The sequence below is a fragment of the Mustelus asterias genome, chromosome 12 (genome assembly GCF_964213995.1).
Source record: "Mustelus asterias chromosome 12, sMusAst1.hap1.1, whole genome shotgun sequence".
Lineage (NCBI taxonomy): Eukaryota > Metazoa > Chordata > Chondrichthyes > Carcharhiniformes > Triakidae > Mustelus > Mustelus asterias.
Genome location: NC_135812.1, coordinates 102,953,598 through 102,972,567, shown reverse-complemented (window position 1 = coordinate 102,972,567; position 18,970 = coordinate 102,953,598). Strand labels below are relative to the sequence as shown.

At 40.8% G+C, this 18,970-nt stretch overlaps 2 protein-coding genes across 6 annotated transcripts in view; one reads left to right on the top strand and one right to left on the bottom strand.

Moving 5' to 3' along the window:
• Window positions 1-6,702, top strand: part of polg2 (polymerase (DNA directed), gamma 2, accessory subunit) — a 69,781-nt gene extending 63,079 nt beyond the window's left edge. The window contains exon 10 of the mRNA XM_078225772.1: window positions 6,610-6,702. The gene's annotated coding sequence lies outside the window, so the exon portion shown is untranslated. The remainder of the gene's footprint in view (window positions 1-6,609) is intronic.
• Window positions 6,703-7,128: 426 nt separating this feature from the next.
• Window positions 7,129-18,970, bottom strand: part of pecam1a (platelet and endothelial cell adhesion molecule 1a) — a 98,053-nt gene continuing 86,211 nt past the window's right edge. For 4 of the 5 annotated variants that reach the window (XM_078225761.1, XM_078225762.1, XM_078225763.1 and 1 more), the window contains 3 exons: window positions 14,071-14,130; window positions 11,773-11,801; window positions 7,912-10,053 (listed from right to left, as the gene is read on the bottom strand). In XM_078225761.1, the coding sequence (XP_078081887.1) occupies window positions 9,934-10,053; window positions 11,773-11,801; window positions 14,071-14,130 (209 nt within the window). In that variant the 3' untranslated portion in view covers window positions 7,912-9,933. Of the gene's footprint in view, window positions 10,054-11,772; window positions 11,802-14,070; window positions 14,131-18,970 lie in introns of all 5 variants that reach the window. The other variant, XM_078225765.1, reaches the window with a different exon arrangement.

Sequence of the window (18,970 nt, the reverse complement as noted above, 5' to 3'; positions counted from 1 at the left end):
ATTCAAATTTGTCCTATCAAAATGAATCACCTCGCACTTATCAGTGTTAAACTCCATTTGCCATTTTTCGGCCCAGCTCTGCATCCTATCGATGTCTCTTTGCAGCCTACAACAGCCCTCCACCTCATCCACTACTCCACCAATCTTGGTGTCATCAGCAAATTTACTGACCCACCATTCAGCATCCTCCCCCAAGTCATTGATAAAAATCACAAATAGCAGAGGACCCAGCACTGAACCCTTTGGTACACCACTGGTAACTGGTCTCCAGTCTGAAATTTTCCATCCACCGCCACCCTCTGTCTTCTATGAGATATGATGTGGAGATGCCGGCGTTGGACTGGGGAAAACACAGTAAGAAGTTTAACAACACCAGGTTAAAGTCCAATAGGTTTATTTGGTAGCAAAAGCCACTCAAGCTTTCGGAGCTCCAAGCCCCTTCTTCAGGTGAGTGGGAATTCTGTTCACAAACAGGGCATATAAAGACACAGACTTAATTTACATGACTAATGGTTGGAATGCGAATACTTACAGCTAATCAAGTCTTTAAGAAACAAAACACGTTGTTTTGTTTCTTAAAGACTTAATTAGCAGTAAGTATTTGCATTCCAACCATTATTCATGTAAATTAAGTCTGTGTCTTTATATGCCCTGTTTGTGAACAGAATTCCCACTCACCTGAAGAAGGGGCTTGGAGCTCCAAAAGTTTGTGTGGCTTTTGCTACCAAATAAACCTGTTGGACTTTAACCTGGTGTTGTTAAACTTCTTTCTATGAGATAGCCAGTTACTTATCCAATCGGCCAAATTTCCCTCTATCCCACAGGAGGAACATTGCACTGCCTGCACTGACATCCCTGCTAACTTCCCTTAATAAGAAATGAAAGAAAAAAAAAAGCTTACCTGCTCTCACTCAGAGTCCTTTTTTTAGGTGAGAGGGTGGGAGACTCTAAACTGAAATTAAATCCAAACAACTGAGATTAAACCCAAACAAACTGAGATTCAACCCAAACAACTGAGATTCAACCCAAACAACTGAGATTCAACCCAAACAACTGAGATTCAACCCAAACAACTGAGATTCAACCCAAACAACTGAGATTCAACCCAAACAAACTGAGATTCAACCCAAACAAACTGAGATTCAACCCAAACAAACTGAGATTCAACCCAAACAACTGAGATTCAACCCAAACAAACTGAGATTCAACCCAAACAAACTGAGATTCAACCCAAACAAACTGAGATTCAACCCAAACAAACTGAGATTCAACCCAAACAAACTGAGATTCAACCCAAACAAACTGAGATTCAACCCAAACAAACTGAGATTCAACCCAAACAAACTGAGATTCAACCCAAACAAACTGAGATTCAACCCAAACAACAATTCTAACCCTGTTAGAATTTTTAAAGTTTCTATCAGATCCCCTCTCACGCTTCTAAACTCCAATGAATATAATCCTAACCAGCGCAAACCATATCACTACTTAATGCCTGTCAGTATTTTAAGCGTATTGCTAAGAGAAAGACTTAACTGAGAATTGATGCAAGCTGCTTCACGTGAATTAGTTTCTGAAGAATATAAAGATGGGTATGGTAACATTAAGGGGAGGTGGTGGCATAGTGGTATTGTCACTAGGCTAGAATCCAGAAGGTAATACTCTGGGGATCTGGGTTCAAATCAGAATTCAGTAAAAATCTGGAATTAAAAATCTAATGATGACCATGAAACTATTGTCGATTGTTGTAAAAACCCAGCTGGTTCACTAATGTTCTTTAGGGAAGGAAATCTGCCGTCCTTACCCGGTCTGGCCTACATGTGACTCCAGACCCATGGAAATATGGTTAACTCACAAATGCTCTCTGAAATGGAGGGCAATAAATGCTGGCTTAGCCAGTGACACTCACATCCCTTACAATGAATAAAAAAAATTGTGGTTATTGTACTGGCGAGCAATCCAAAGGCCTTGACACATGAGTTTAAATCCTTTCGTGGGGAATTTAAATACAGTGACTTAAGTTGGGGCAGCACGTTGGCACAGTGGTTAGCACTGCTGCCTCACAGCGCCAGGAACCCAGGCTCAATTCCAGCCTCGGGTCACTGTCTGTGTGGAGTTTGCACATTTGCCTCGTGTCTGCATAGGTTTCCTCCCACAGTTCGAAAGTTGTGCGGGTTAGGTTGATTGGCCATGTTAAATTTCCCCTTAGTGTCAGGGGACTAGCAGGATAAGAACATAAGAGCTAGGAGCAGGAGTAGGCCATCTGGCCCTTCGAGCCTGCTCCGCCATTCAATAAGATCATGGCTGATCTTTTCGTGGACTCAGCTACACTTAGCCGCCCGCTCACCATAACCCTTAATTCCTTTACTGTTCAAAAATGTATCTAACCTTGCCTTAAAAACATTCAATGAGGTAGCCTTAACTGCTTCCCTGGGCATGGAATTCTGCAGATTCACAACCCTTTGGGTGAAAAGGTTCCTCCTCAATCTGCTCCCCCTTATTTTGAGACCATGCCCCCTAGTTCTAGTTTCACCTGCCAGTGGAAACAACTTCCCTGCTTCTATCTTATTTATTCCCTTCATAATCTTAGATGTTTCTATAAGATCTCCCGTTATTATACTGAATTCCAATGCATATATCCCCAGTCTACTCAGTCTCTCCTCATAAGCCAATCCTCTCAACTCCAGAATCAACCTCCTCTGTGAATCTCCTCTGTACTCCCTCCATTGCCAGTCTATCCTTTCTTGAGTAAGGAGACCACAATTGTACACAGTATAAATAAGTGGGGTTATGGGAACAGGGCCTGGGTGGCATTGTCGTCAGTGCAGTCTCGATGGGCTAAATGGCCTCCTTCCGCACTGTAGGGATTCTATGATTTGAAGTAAAAATGTCCACTCACCTGATGAAGGAACAGTGCTCTGAAAGCTCGTGATTCCAAATAAACCTGTTGGACTTTAACCTGGTGTTGTGAGACTTCTTATTGTGCCCACCCCAGTCCAACGCCGGCATCAGTAAAAATCTGGTATCGGTCACGGTGACCATGCAATTACCAGACTGTTGCAACAAACTTGTCCAATTCACTTATGTAATTCAGAGGGAAAATAAAATCTGTTCTTACCCAGGTCTGACTTGCATGTTCCTGAAGGAGCAGCTCCGAAAGCTTGTGATACCAAATAAACCTGTTGGACTTTAACCTGGTGTTGTGAGACTTCTTACTGTGTTCAGAAGCAGAGAAATGGCCCAGCAAGCCATTCAGTGACCACAAAACATTCACAACTCCTCAGCTAATAAAGCAATCCGCGTCTACATGCAGCCAGACCTGGGCACCATTCTGACTAGGACAAGTAATGTGCATGCCAGCAATGATCAACTCCAGTATGGGGTAGTCCAATCATCCTCCCCTTCAGACCTTCAGCGATATCACCATTATTGAATTCCTTCGCCATCAATGTCCTATGGGTGACCAGAAATGCCACTGGACCAGTCACATAAATACTGAAACTACACGAGCAGTTGAAAGCCTGAGTTTGCTGTGGCAAGTAACTCAACCCTTGGCTTCCCATGGCATCCAAACACAACATTCAAATCAGCCAAGAGAAACCAATTTCCCCTGTCAGCAGCACAACAGAAAACTGAGCAAGCAATTTATTCAATCACTAGGAAGTAGTCAGCTCCCCCGGGGACAGAGTATTCCAAAATGTGGTCCACAAAAGCAAACAAAAACCAGTCGAAAATAGTTGGTGTCAAGGCCCCCGATCTGGCTGCCAGGATTGTAAAAGAGATGGATTTTTTTAAAAAAAAACCTGCAGTAAACAAATAATATCATCCTTGGGCCAACGGAAATAATCATGCGCACCCAATTTGTAGGTCGGGGCACTCCTTGTATCCTCGGATGAGGTTCTGCTGTAACACAATATTTCTGATAACTCTTTTTTTATATTAACTGGTTCTTTGTTTTGATTACGTTTGAAAAGTGTTTGGATGAGGTTAATTTATTAGTCACAAGTAAGGCTTACATTAAAACTGCTATCTTTGCTGGGAAATGAGTTTGGTGAAATTCAAGTCACAGCCTAGAGATTTTTGTACAATTAATAATTTGATCAGACAGTCAAAGCATTGCCCAGAAGTCAGCACAGTTTTAGACTAAATTGCTAGTATTGTTTAAAGAAACCAGAAGAACAACACGTGAAAATAGAGAAATTGACATTTGGAATGAAGATGCAATGAACTTTTGAAATAGATTTTAAGGCACATTAGCGAGCCAGAGTAGAGGGGCATTTGCAACCAGCAGATCTAGCTTTTCTACATTTATTTCAGAGTGCTTGATGTTGGTATTAGGTAGCAAAAGATCACCTAAAAACTTAAAAAATTGTTGATAGCTGGTATTGGTGGAGTGTTAGGTATTTATAAATAAAGATAATCTAAGTTTTAGGCTACTTGAATGGATTTTAGGAAGCTATGGGAGAGACGTGCAGATCTGCTAGAAGAGACCTATGATTGATTGCATCCTTGCAATCAAATTTGGCTCCATAATGTCATCCATCACTGGTAAAGATATGGAATTCAAATCTTGCATTTCTCCCAAACTGTCAATTCTTTCTCATGCTGACTACTGATGTGTTGCACTGACCATGTTAATTTCAGAATAATTTCCCCCCCCTCCTTTTTCAGCTATCCCATTCTTTAAATTGATTAAACACTCTCGCAGCAGAAAGTGCCCTATTGGACCTTAAAAATCCAGGCATAGTTTAGTGGTTTCCAAATGTTTATTGTTTCAATATTTCCTTTTAAGTTTACTCAAATCAATAAATTTTAATTTTGACATAGGAATCAGAAGTAGGTAATTCAGCCCTTTGAGCCTGCTCCACCATTCAATCAGATCATGGCTGATCTCTCCCTGCTCTCAAATCCACCTCCCCACCTGCTTCCCATATCCCTTTAACCCATTTTTTATCAGAAATATATCTATCTCCTTCTTGAAACCATTTCATGATACAGACTCCACCGCGCTATGGGGCAGCGAGTTACACAAATTCACCACCCTCTGCGAGAAGTAGTTCCTCCTCATTTCAGTTTTAAATCTACTGCCTCTCAACCTATACCTGTGACCTCTTGTTCTAGATTGCCCCAAAGGGGAAACATTTGGTCTACATTTACTTTATCAACCCGTTTTAGTATTTTATATATCTCGATCAGATCCCTTCTCATCTTTCTAAATTCCAGCGAGTATAAACCCAAACTATTTAATCTCGCTTCATACGTCAATCCTTTAATCTACGGAATGAATCTGGTGAATATTTCTGAAATGTCATAGTTAATTGTGGTTTAAGAAGAAATGCACCCTTAAATATGAGGTTAAAATACTTCCCCTAATAAACTTGCCACATGAGCACATCTATTTTTTAGATTTAAAAACAACTATCAATTGAGTTTTCTGAAAAATGTTCACCAAGGAGAGGGGCCATGTTTTTGAGGAAGAGAAGGTGTTACAGGCTAATAGGCTGGAGGAAATAGATGTTCGGAGGGAGGATGTCCTGGCAGTTTTGAATACACTGAAGGTCGATAAGTCCCCTGGGCCTGATGAAATGTATCCTAGGATTCTTTGGGAGGCAAGGGATGAGATTGCAGAGCCTTTGGCTTTGATCTTTGGGTCCTCGCTGTCCACGGGGATGGTTCCAGAGGACTGGAGAATGGCGAATGTTGTTCCTCTGTTTAAGAAAGGGAATAGAAATGACCCTGGTAATTATAGACCGGTTAGTCTTACTTCGGTGGTTGGTAAATTGATGGAAAAGGTCCTTAGAGATGGGATTTACGACCATTTAGAAAGATGCGGATTAATCCGGGATAGTCAGCACGGATTAATTTTCTATATCACGGTTTTAAGACCAGGTATTTCTGTAACCTTTGGAGAAGCTATGATTGCCAAAGTATATTTTTTCTCAAATACTTTTAACCATTTTATTGTTTATTTTTGTCTTTCTGAAAAATATTGAACATATTTTGTTTATAGACAAATAGTAATATTGAGGAAACTGACCGTTGCAGTGCTATAAGGTGAAGAAATGTAATGATCAAATCTTTCTATAGTGCTGCAAGAATGTAAGCTCTGGATAAATGTCAGCTAATTAGTTTAATTAAAACTTAAAATAATCTTCATCCTTCTCTGGAGACCTATATTGATGTATTATTGGGAGTGAGGACCTTCTCATCACACTCACATGAGTAGGACAAGGCTCTCTGCCTGAGTCTTTATTAAGTGTATGTTTCTAATGAGGAGACATTGAACTTGGTATGAAAATGCTTTAACTGCCATTTATCTGGAATTCTAAAATTCCCCTGTGTTGGCAGAAATTCAAGCATTAACTAATTATTCCAACATTTTTACTAACCCGGTTTCCTCATTTTATCTTCTAGTTTCCCTTATAATGTTATCAGTGCTCACCATTTAAATAGATTTTCCACTAGCTTTCACAAAAAACAAGTAATGGTGAAAAACAAGAATGTTCACATTTCATTTCTTAACCCTCTAATAACAACCAATTTTATGCAATGTAGTTTCATAATTTAACCAAGTTAAATATCATGGTGTCATTTTGGTTCCCCTTTCAGATCCAATAAATCATTCCTGAGTTTCGTGTCCAATGCTGAACTGTATTCTCCAGTTAGATCTCATGCAGGCTACGTACAACTGATGCATCACTCCCTTACTTCCTAAAACCAAGACTGCTCAGTGGAGGCCCTTAGCGAAGACAGATTACTGACCTCAGGTACAGTCCTTTTGATGTGCTAGGCAAGGGAATCATTGCAGCAAATTGTTTTTTAAAATCTTGGTCTTTAGACATTCATGCTATACTGGTCGGGGTGGGGGGGGGGGACAAGTCTGTTCCGCAGTGGGGGCCGTATCTGCCCTATCAGGAAGCTAGCACACTTCCACTCATCTGACAAAATATCTTCCATTCTTACACCAAGTTCCACCAGAACCTGGCAAATGGGAACACAAGTTGCATGCAGCCTGGCTGCTGTTTGACTTCTATGGGCCAATCAGATGTTCTGTCCATTTCACTGTAATGTGGAGATGCTGGCGTTGGACTGGGGTAAGCACAGTAAGAAGTCTCACAACACCAGGTTAAAGTCCAACAGGTTTATTTGGTAGCACAAGCTGCAAGCTTTCGGAGCACTGCCCCTTCATCAGGTGAGTGGGAGTTCTGTTCACAAACAGGGCATATATAAACACAAACTCAATTTACAAGATAATAGTTGGAATGTGAGTTTTTACAGGTAATCAAGTCTTAAAGGTACAGACAATGTGAGTGGAGAGAGGGTTAAGCACAGGTTAAAGAGATGTGTATTGTACATTTTACTGTATCCAGGAAACTCCCACAAATGGTCAAGATTGAATGCAATTGATTCTGTGCCATTTTGAGGGGTTCTGTTGGTCTCACATTGAAGTTAATCAAGAGACTAGCAGAATCCTGGAAGAATTGTAGGCTCATTATGTCTTGTATTTTTCCTATGTTTCAGAAAACTAGGATTTGTTCGAATTTTTTCGGACTAATTTTCTATTTGGGTTTTCACATTGACAGGTTAAATGACATCAATAATTTAGTGCTTAGGTTTATAAGGGATTGAAAATACTGATAGTAATTTTAAAATGCCTCTGTTGTGAACCCCCAGGAGATACATAACAGCTGGTATTGGTTGTTTGCAGGAGATGGAAAGTGCATGCTGATGTCCTCCAAATTTCCTTCTCTGTGGGGAAGAAACTGATCTCTACTTAATGAGATTCGGAACCAATCTTACAAAGTGCAGGCATAAATCCATGCCTACTTCTCTTTTTCCCAATATCCTCTAGAGATATAAGATATAAACCACACATCCAGTTACAAAAACACTTTAAAAAAAAAATCATTAGTTGAAATCAACTTTTTAATACATTTTTTTCTTGCACTCCATTATTTTATTGATGAGAAAGTGGTCAAACAATATGTACCTAGAACTCTGCTTTTGATTTGATTAGTAAGAGGTTCATGAGTATCTCTTAAAATATGTAGCGTGTGATTTTATTTTGTTAGATTATTTTTCAGTAGAGAATTCAGCCTTGATTTAGCCCTTTCTCCCATTTTTGGTAGCAATGTCGATGCTTATGTCAGGGTGCCAATATTGCAGGCATTAATGTATGTCGCATTGCTCTATGGCACTGTCGGGCATCAACATGTGTAACTATCCTGCTCCATATTCTGTTTTCTCTATTTCTAAGCTGGTTTATTTTTCTTCTTGCATATAAAGAATCCATTTTTAATCATAATAAAACATTCCCCTAATATTTAATATAAAATGAGAAGAATTCCTTGAGCTTGATTAACATAGCAAATAGCCATTTATGATAATAAAAACAGGAATTGTTGGAAAAACCCAGCAGGTCTGGCAGCATCTGTTTTGAGAGGAACAGAGTTAATGTTTTGAGTCCAATATATTCTACTTTGGAACTGAAGAGAGGTGGAAATGTGATTGGTTTTATTCTGTTGAGAAAAATGGAGGGTTAGGTGGAACATAAGGGAAAGTAAGGAATGGGTTAGAGGATGGGGAGATTAAATGACAAAGATGTCATGGAACAAAAGGCAAAGGCAGTGGTAATGGTTGTAGTAAATAAACAAAGCATTGGTCCAGCGCATGTTTTAATATCAGAATAAAATCAGCTGAGCCTGAAAGCAAAAACAAGAAACTGAGCAAAATAAAATCAAAATGGAGGACGGAGTTCATGGTCCGAAGTTGTTGAACTCAATGCTGAGACCAGAAAGTTGTATAGTGCCTAACTGAAAGATGAAGTGCTGTTTCTCCAGTTTGCGTTGGGCTACATTGGAAACACTGTAGCAGGCCAAGGACAGAAATATGAGCCTGAGAGCAAGATGGTGATTTGAAATGGCAAATGTGAAAGGCCAAATTGAGCGGAGGTGTTTCGCAAAGTGATCTTCCAGTCTGCATTTGGTTTCTCCAATGTAGAGGAGACTGCATTGTGAGCAGTGAATACAGTAAACTAAACTGAACAAAGCACAAGCAAATCACTGTTCCCCTTGTCTTCACCTTCCACCCACTAGCCTCTATTTAAAGGCTCGTCGATTTTCACCACCTCCAGCATGATGCAACCACCAAACACATTTTCCCCTCTCCTGTCAGAATTCCAAATGGACTGTTCTCTCGACAACATCCTGGTCCATTCCTCCATCACTCCCAACACATCATACCCTTTCATATCACCTTTCCATGCAATTCCATGAGTCCAATAACTTCAGACCGTGAATCCTGCCCTTCATATTGATTTTTATTTTGCCAAGTGCCAGTCTGTAGCTTGTTTTTTGCTTTCAAACTGAGCTGACTTCTATTAATAACACCTACTCTGGGCCTGTGCTTTGTTTTTTTTTGCTACGACCATTATCATTCTCTTTGCCTTTTGTTTCATGACATCTTTAGTGCTTAATCTCCCCTGCCCCTCTAACACATCCCATATCTTCCCTTATTTTCTTACTGACTCTACCACCTTTTACATAAAATCCATCACATTTCTACCTCGCTTCAGTTCCAAAAAAGGGTCATATTGGATTTACATTTACTTTGTTTCTGTCTCCACAGATGCTGCCAGACCTGTTGAGCTTTACCAGCGCTTTCGGTTTTTATTTCAGATCGCCAGCATCTTGCAGTATTTTAGATATTTACAACTTATTGGTTTACTGACGTCGAAATGAATTGCGTGTCCATTTAGTAAAATACTGTCATAGATCCAAGATTCTGGGTGGGACTTTCCAGCCGCTTTCCCCCCGAACCCGGAAAATCCCGTCTGAGGTCAACAGACCTTTCCATAGTCTGTCCCTCGCCCGCTCTGAATCCTTTGGCGGGCGGAACGGGAAAATTTGTTCCTCCGTCTTTTTAGGGACTCCCTCACCGTAACTTATTTAAAGCAATAGAGGCATAAATTGTAGGTCCTTCTGGTTGAGACATATTTTGAGTCTGCAGAGCTGCTAAATCAATTTGAATATAATGTACTCCATCACTTTCATCCTGTTAAAAGAAAACATCAGTCAGAGCTTTTACTGTTCTTTTCCATTTATACATTGTCAGTGTAAAGAATAAATACAGACTAGTTCCACATTTCTGTTTTGAATAACTCAAATACATTATTAAAACCATCTGCCCTAAATTATACCTTTTTCTAAAAACTTCTTGTGTCAATCATCTAGCTACTCCATTAACCAAAAAATATGAGGTGGATCTGAAGGATTGGACTATAACATACTTCTGAAGAGGATAGCATTCCTAAACCATGATCATATTTTTTGAAAACAGTTGCAAGTTAGAGAATTGGTCAGAGACTTCCAGAAGACAGGAGTTTAATCGCTGAATAATGAGATGTCAACCGTAGAATGATAAAATGGTGGACAGGATAAAACACAGTTTTATAAGAGCACAAGGAACATGTTGAAAAATAAGGCAGAAGGAGATTTCCAAGGTAGGGCAGCGTAAGGCCCAGGATGGATTTGAAAATGAAAGTCAGAACTTTGAGGTCAACTTGCTGAAAGCCAGTGGAGCTGGGAGAACATAAGATGATGGGAGTGCAATTGAGGAGATGGGCTGCAATATTTTGAGCAGAACTTGGGCTGGTTAGTCAAAGTTTATGGAGATAGTGAGGATGGCTCTAAGAGTGGTAGTGAATTTGAACCTCAAGGCGATGAAGACATGGAATATTGTTTTGACAGCAGAGAGGGATGACCGAGTAGCAATGTGCTCTATGGCAGCAATAAAAGCATTATCTTGATAAAGGAGTAGATGCGAGCAATGTAGCTGAGCTTAGGGCATGTAATATGATGTTTTGCTTCCTGATATAAGCCTCTAATTGCAGCCCGAGAGATTATCTGAGTCAAGTCCAGAAGCATACATTTTCTAATCGGAGCCAAAAAAAGATAGCTTCAGATTTGCTAACAGTTCTTGGAGATTTTGACTTGGCTGCGCCTTGATCTCATAAGGAAGTTGAAAAGTATAGCAACAAATTTTTAATTGATGGAGAAGACAGAGAGGTAGAGCTGCGTGTCATATGGAAGAGATAGGATGAATATTTGGGTACAACTAAGTTGAATTGAATACAGGTTACATAGGGTGGGATTCTCTGGTCTCATCTGTGGAGGAACCCATTGCGAGTGAGAACGGAGGATTTGGCGTTCTGGCCCAAACTCCATTCACTTTCAGCAGCATCAGAAAATCCCAGCCGTGAATGAAGTTGGAAGATTTCAACCAGGATCTAGTTAAAATCAATGTAATCTTCTCTTTTTGTACTTTCTTTACATATCCTGTTATTTCTTCACAGAATTGTACAAATGTGCATTTATTATATTCAATGTTGCTTTATAAGAAAATGCAACAACTTGCACACAGAAAAGTCAAATAATTATCTCAAATATAACTTCAGATCAAAATGGTGAAAGCAAATTTACAATTGATGCCTGGAAATTCTTCTCACAAAAATGGGGCAACATGTGGAATGTACTTTTGGTAAAGTCCTGGAAGCAAATCCCTGGTATAATTTAAGAAACAGTTAGAAGCTAGCATCAGGCTGGTGTTAATTGTTTTTTTCTGGATGGATCAACTAAAATGGTGCAAAATTATCTGTAACTATCTGATTTTACAAGCTTGGAAAATGTGATCATTTTAAGTAGATTGAAATGTGGTAAATACTCATACAATAATGTTACTACAGCGATTTATCAGCGATGAAAGTTTACTTACAGAGCAGGAGTCACTGTCAGCATTGGCAGCTGCAAGAACAAAATTCAATTAATAAAGCTTGAAAGTTTATTTATTAGTCACAAGTAAGGCTTACATTAATGCTGTAATGAAGTTACTGAGAAATTCCCCTAGTTGCCACAGTCCGGTGCCTGTTCAGGTCAATGCACCTAACCAGCACGTCCTTCAGAATGTGAGGGGACACCAGAGCACCCGGAGGAAACCCATGCAAACTCCACACAAACAGTGACACAAGCTGGGAATTGAACCCGGGTTCCTGGCGCTGTGAAGTAGCAGTGCTAACTACTGTGCTACCGTGCCACCCCATATACTATAATTAAGTGTAAGTTAATTAGAACTTACACAAATTAAATCTTAAATACTTATGATTGTCATCTATTCATCAATCCCCATCTGGATGCTTTATTCCCAACCTTGGTATTTTTCTGGTTGTCCTTTTCTCATTTTTTTTCTCGTGACACACACAGTTTCTGTTCATTGTGGTTGCCTTTCTTAGTCTGTTCTACTGCCTCTTGGTTTAGGGGAAAGGAAAGCTTGCAACCAGAGTAAACAGGCAGTGTAGCAGACCCAAGGTTGAAAAGGGGCATGAAAGCGAGCTATTTCCACTTTTCTCTGCAGACAGGCAAGCATAATCCCAGTGGCACGGAAGAGTGGCTTATCAAGGCCAATCGTATCTAAATGAGTCCCAGTTGCCTTAAAAGCTGTATTAAATATTTGTTGACACCTCTGTTTCAACTCTATTTCAATATATGCATGCTTGCAATCTTAGTGCCTTATCACTTCCTCAGGATGTCCTGAGCACTTAAAGTACATTAATTTACCCTCTTAAGTGTGGGCTTTGTTGTACTTTTGTTTATTCTCTTTTACTTTTCTGTCAGGAATGGTAATTAGAAGGAATACAGTTTTAGGTAGATTTGCTCAGCCTCAGGACCTGTAAACCAGATTTCTAGAGTACAGAAGCTGGAAAAATAGAAATTGAAAAGCAGCTGCATCCAAATTTTGCCTGTGCCTGTCTTGATGTTGAGTGAACCTAAGGGTCTGCTTTGAATTTGCACATCCAGTCTGCTAGTATTTCCATAACTGAGAGACAGGCCAACACTGGCTAGGATCTAAGGGAGGTTCTAATCTAAGGAGTAAGGGAGAATGATGGGAGACCCACTATAAAGACCTTGAGTGAGATTTATTTGCATGACAGAAGGGAAGCTGTAGGACTGATGCATTGGAGCTAAGTTGATTAGGAAAACTGATGAGAATGAAGTTGGCACTGACATCAGACTATGATTCAAGACATAAAAACAAAAGATAAAGGAGCGTGAGTAGACCAGACAACACATCCAGCCTGCTCTGCAATTCAGTGTGATACATGGCTGATCTTTGGCTTCAATTCCATTTTCTTGCTCACTCCCATATCCCTTAATTCCCTGGAGACCAAAGATCTGTCAGCCCCAACCTTAAATGTACTCAACAATGGAGCATCAACATCCTCCGGGGTAGAGAATTCCAAAGATTCACAACCTATTTAGTGAAAACATTCTCCCCCTCTCAGTCCTAAATTATAGGCCCTTATCCTGAGACTATGCTCTATGTTTTTGATTCCCCAACTAATAGAAATCTCTCACGTCCACCCTGTCAAGTTTCTTCGAATTTTAAAGGTTTCAATTAGACCACCTCTCATTCTTGTTAAATGTAATTTCTTAATGAAGTTGATTTTTGTGACACTTCTGGTTGTTTGTTAAAAAAACAACTTTTGGTAGAATATGCATGATCAGAAAGATTTTTGACATTAGTTTATCAATCAAATGAGCAAGAATGTGAAGTCTCAAGTACTTCACAGGACCTGGATTAAAATGAATCAGTGAGGCTGCCACCTGCTTTGGGTGTAAATGCCAGATGTCTAAGTTGAGACCCATTTGAAAGTTGTGGTAAGTTTCTGTTTTGAATGTTTGTCTGTTTATGCTCAAAAGCAGGATACCAGTGAGGTAAAACTATCTCCCTTGTTCTTTCCACACCAGTTTTTCCACCAGAACTGACACTCTGCCAAATTATCGTAAAATTCCACCTGTATACATTGATGTAATTCCTACTTAATATAAAAACAAAATTCAAACAAACAGGTTTTTTGGTTAAAAAAACCCCCAGATTTTACAGTAAAATTCAGCAAGGAAAAGAGAGTATTCTCACTTCCAATACAGCAAAAAACTGCAGCAGTTTGAAAATAACAAAACTTCTACAAAATTCATAATTTACTTACTATAAGAAAAATAAAAAATAGCACTTTACCTTTTCTTTTTGATGTCACATTGGTGTAGTCCCCTTCACAATCACTTTCAGGATCGATTCCTGCAAATATATAAGCCAGAATAAGAAATGTTTAAAGAAATTTCTGGTCTATTCTCCATATTCTCTTGAGTCACCTTCACAGATCTCTCTTGTAAGCAGATTCTGTACTCCTTACGATTACTGATTTTCTTTTACTCAAAATCTAGTCATTTGCTAGCATGACATAGAGTTGTATCATTGGAAGCACTGAACTTGATGAAATGGATACCATAATCTCACACATGCCTCACATGTAGCTTCTCTAATCCCCAACAGATTGCTTTAATGCATTTAATTGAAAAGAGAGCACTTATAAATCATAAAAATGCTTTACAGTTAAGTGAATGTACAAAGGAATAATTACAGTAAACCTCACGTTAATCTAGTTCGGTAAACTGCCAATAGTATAGGAAATAACAAACATGCTACCCAGTTCCCTTTAGACACCTTTTCCCTAAATCTGATTGGTTCAATCGGTTCATTCCCTTACCATAAGATCATAAATAAGAGCAGGAGTAAGTCATTTGACCCATCAAGCCTGCTCTATCATTCAATAAAATGATGCCTGATTTGACTAGGGCCTTAACTCGACATTCCTGCATGTTTCCCCATATCCCTTAATTTGTAATTTAGAAGTCTGTCCAACGCAGCCTTGAATATATTCAATGATCCAGCCATCACTGCTGTCTGCGAAAGAGAATTCTCAAGACTAGCGGTCATCTGAGAGAAGAAATTCCTCCTCTCTATCTTAAATGGGAAATTCAGTGGAGGTGATCTTACCAGAATTTGGCCGTGTGTTGGTTCTTGTGAGAAACAAGTCAGTTTTCTTTCCAGATCTTGTCAAAAAAACAGCTGGGCATGTTTCACTCCATCATGCATGGGGCAGAGCATCAACACATCAGCAAAGCCCGGCTGCAGTGAGATCCGGGCGCCATGTTTAAAGGGTGTCCCAATTAGATCATGAATAACGCCCCCACTGACTCCCCACAGAGATCTCAGGAGCACCCCCCACCCCCCCCTCACTGATCGGAGTCGGCACTCGCCCCTTCCCCTTTGATCAGAGTTGGCATTTGCCCCTCACCCCCTCCAACAATCAGTGCCATCACCCCATCTCTTTCTCCCCCCCCCCCCCCCCCCCCATTTACAATATTGGTAAATCAGGATCATGCTGGCGAGATTCCAGGTTTTGCCACATCTTGAGCTCACGCCAGCAATCTCACACACAGGAAGGGTGGCTCAAGGACCCACCCCTTATTTTTAAACCATGCTCTCAATTCTAAATTCCCCCGTGAGAAACATCCTCTCATCATCTACCTTGTCAAGTTTCCCTCAGAATCTTGGGTTTCAATCAGATCACTTATTCTTTTAAACTCCAGTGAGCATAGGCCCAACCTACTCAACCTTTCACCAGAACATAAGAACATCAGAAGTAGGCCATCTGGCCCCTCGAGCCTGCTCCGCCATTCAATAAGATCATGGCTGATCTTTTTGTGGACTCAGCTCCACTTACCCGCCCGCTCACCATAACCCTTTATTCCTTTACTGTTCAAAAATTTATCTATCCTTGCCTTAAAAACATTCAGTGAGGTAGCCTCAACTGCTTCACTGGGCAGGGAATTCCACAGATTCACAACCCTTTGTGTGAAGAAGTTTCTCCTCAACCCAGTCCTAAATCTGCTCCCCCTTATTTTGAGGCCATGCCCCTAGTTCTAGTTTCACCTGCCAGTGGAAACAACCTCCCTGCTTCTAAATCTATTCCCTTCATAATCTTATATGTCTCTCTAAGATCTCCCCTCATTCTTCTGAATTCCAATGAGTACAGCCCCAGTCTACTCGTCTCTCCTCATAAGCCAACCCTCTCAACTCCAGAATCAACCTAGTGAATCTCCTCTGCACCCCCTCCAGTGCCAGTCCATCCTTTCTCAAGTAAGGAGACCAAAACTGTACACAGTATTCCAGGTGTAGCCTCACCAGCTGCAACATAACCTCGCTGTTTTTAAACTTCATCCCTCTAGCAATGAAAGACAAAATTCCATTTGCCTTCTTAATTACCTGCTACATCTGCAAACCAACTTTTTGTGATTCAAGCACAAGGACACCCAGGTCCCTCTGCACAGCAGCGTGCTGCAATTTTTTACTATTTAAATAATAGTTCATTTTGCTGTTATTCCTACCACAATGGATGACCTCACATTTACCAACATTGTACTCCATCTGCCAGACTCTCGCCCTCTCACTTGTACTATCTGTATTCCTTTGCAGACTTTCAGCATCTTCTGCACACTTGGCTCTGTCACTCATCTTAATGTCGTCTGCGAATTTTGAGACACAACACTTGACGCCCAACTCCAAATCATCTATGTAAATCGTAAACAATTGCGGTCCCAACACTGATCCCTGAGGCATATCACTAGACACTGATCGCTAACTAGAAAAACCCCCATTTACCCCCACTCTTTGCTTTCCGTTAGTTAACCAATCCTCTATCCATTGCTGGTACATTACCCATAACATCATGCACCTTTATCTTATGCAGCAGCCTTTGGTGCGGCACCTTGTCAAATACCTTCTGGAAATCCAGATACACCACATCCACAGGTTCCCCATTGTCCACCGTGCACGTAATGTTCTCAAAGAATTCCACCAAATTAGTCAAACATGACCTGCCCTCCATGAATCCATGCTGTGTCTTCCCAATGGTGTGGAGATGCCGGCGTTGAACTGGGGTAAACACAGTAAGATGTCTTACAACACCAGGTTAAAGTCCAACAGGTTTATTTAGTAGCAAAAGCCACTAGCTTTCGGAGCGCTCGCTGCCCCTTCGTCACCATCCACCAGGTACATGGTACATACTCTTGCAACTCGGCCAACGTTGTCTACCTGATACGCTGCAGGAAAGGATGTCTCGAGGCATGGTACATTGGGGAGACCACGCAGACGCTATGACAACCGATGAATGAACACCGCTCGACAATCACCAGGCAAGAGTGTTCTCTTCCTGTTGGGGAACACTTCAGCGGTCACGTGCATTCAGCCTCTGATCTTCGGGTAAGCGTTCTCCAAGACAGCTTTCGCGACACATGACAGCGCAGAGTCGCTGAGCAGAGACTGATAGCCAAGTTCCGCACACACGAGGACGGCCTCAACCGGGATCTTGGGTTCATGTCACACTATCTGTAACCCCCACGACTTGCCTGGGCTTGCAAAATCTCACTAACTGTCCTGTCTGGAGACAATACACATCTCTTTAACCTGTGCTTAACGCTCTCTCCACTCACATTGTCTGTACCTTTGAGACTTGATTACCTGTAAAGACTCGCATTCCAACCATTATTTTGGAAATTGAGTTTTGTTCTTTATATGCCCTGTTTGTGAACACATCTCCCACTCACGTGACGAAGGGGCAGCGAGCGCTCCGAAAGCTAGTGGCTTTTGCTACCAAATAAACCTGTTGGACTTTAACCTGGTGTTGTGAGTTACAGTTTGCCAATCTGAAGATGATCCATTTATCCTTACTCTTTTTTTCCTGTTAGCTAGTCAGCTAATTCTTTATCAATGCTAATATATCACCCGAACGCCATGAATTCTTAACTTGTGCAGTAACCTTTTATGTGGCACTTTATCAAATACCTTTTGGAAATTCACGTATATCCAAATTCCACACATGCTGGTTCATGTTGATGTACCCTGCTTGTTACATTGAATCATGGAACCATACAGTGCAGAAGAGGCCCTTCAGCCCATCGAGTCACACCGACACATTAGAAACACCTGAATTCCCACCTAATCCCAGCTGCCAGCACTTGGCCCATAGCCCTGAATGTTATGATCTGCCAAGTGCTCATCCAGATACTTTTAAAAGGATGTGAGGCAACCCGCCTCTACCACCTTCCCAGGCAGCACATTCCAGACTGTCACCACCCTCTGGGTAAAATTGTTTTTCCTCACATTCCCCCCTAAACCTCCTGCCCCTCACCTTGAACCTATGTCCCCTCATGACTGACCTTTCAACTAAGAGGAATAGCTGCTGCTTATCCACTCTGTCCATATCTCACAATTATGTACACCTCAATCAGGCTCTTCTCGGCTCCAACTAAAACAACCCAAGTTTACACAACCTCTCTTCATAACTTAAATGTTCCATCTCAGGCAGCATCCTGGTAAATCTCCTTTGCACCTCCTCCAGTGCAATCAGATCCTTCCGAAAATGTGGCGACCAGAACCAAACGCAGTACTCTAGCTGTGGCCTCATCAAAGTTCTATACAACTCCAACATGACCTCCCTGCTTTTGTAATCTATGCCTCGATTGATAAAGGCAAGTGTCCCATATGCCTTTTTCACCATCTTACTAACATACACTTCTGCTTTCAGAGATCTGTTGACAAACATGCCAACGTCCCTTTGTTCCACAGAACTTCCTAGCATCCTACCATTCATTGAATACTTTCTTGTCAACAAACATCCTCAAAGAATCTAATAAATTTTTCAAACATGATTTCTCATTCACAAAACCATGTTAACTCTACCTGATTTTCAGCATGTCCTGCTATTACCTCCTTAATAATGGATTCTAACATTTTCCCAATGACAGATGTTAGACCAACTGGTATATTGCTTTGAGCTTTCTATCTCTCTCCTTTCTTGAATAGTGGTGTTACATTTGCGGTTTCCAAACCCACTGGGACTTTTCCAATCTAGTGAATTTTGGACAATTATATAGCCAATGCACTATCTCTGAAACCAGTTCGTTCAAGATCTTTAGATGCAGGCCATCAGTTCTTTAATCCCATTAATTTTCTGAGTACTTCTCTAGTGATTGTGATTGGCACACCCACCATCCCTGCAGAAGATTAAGGTACA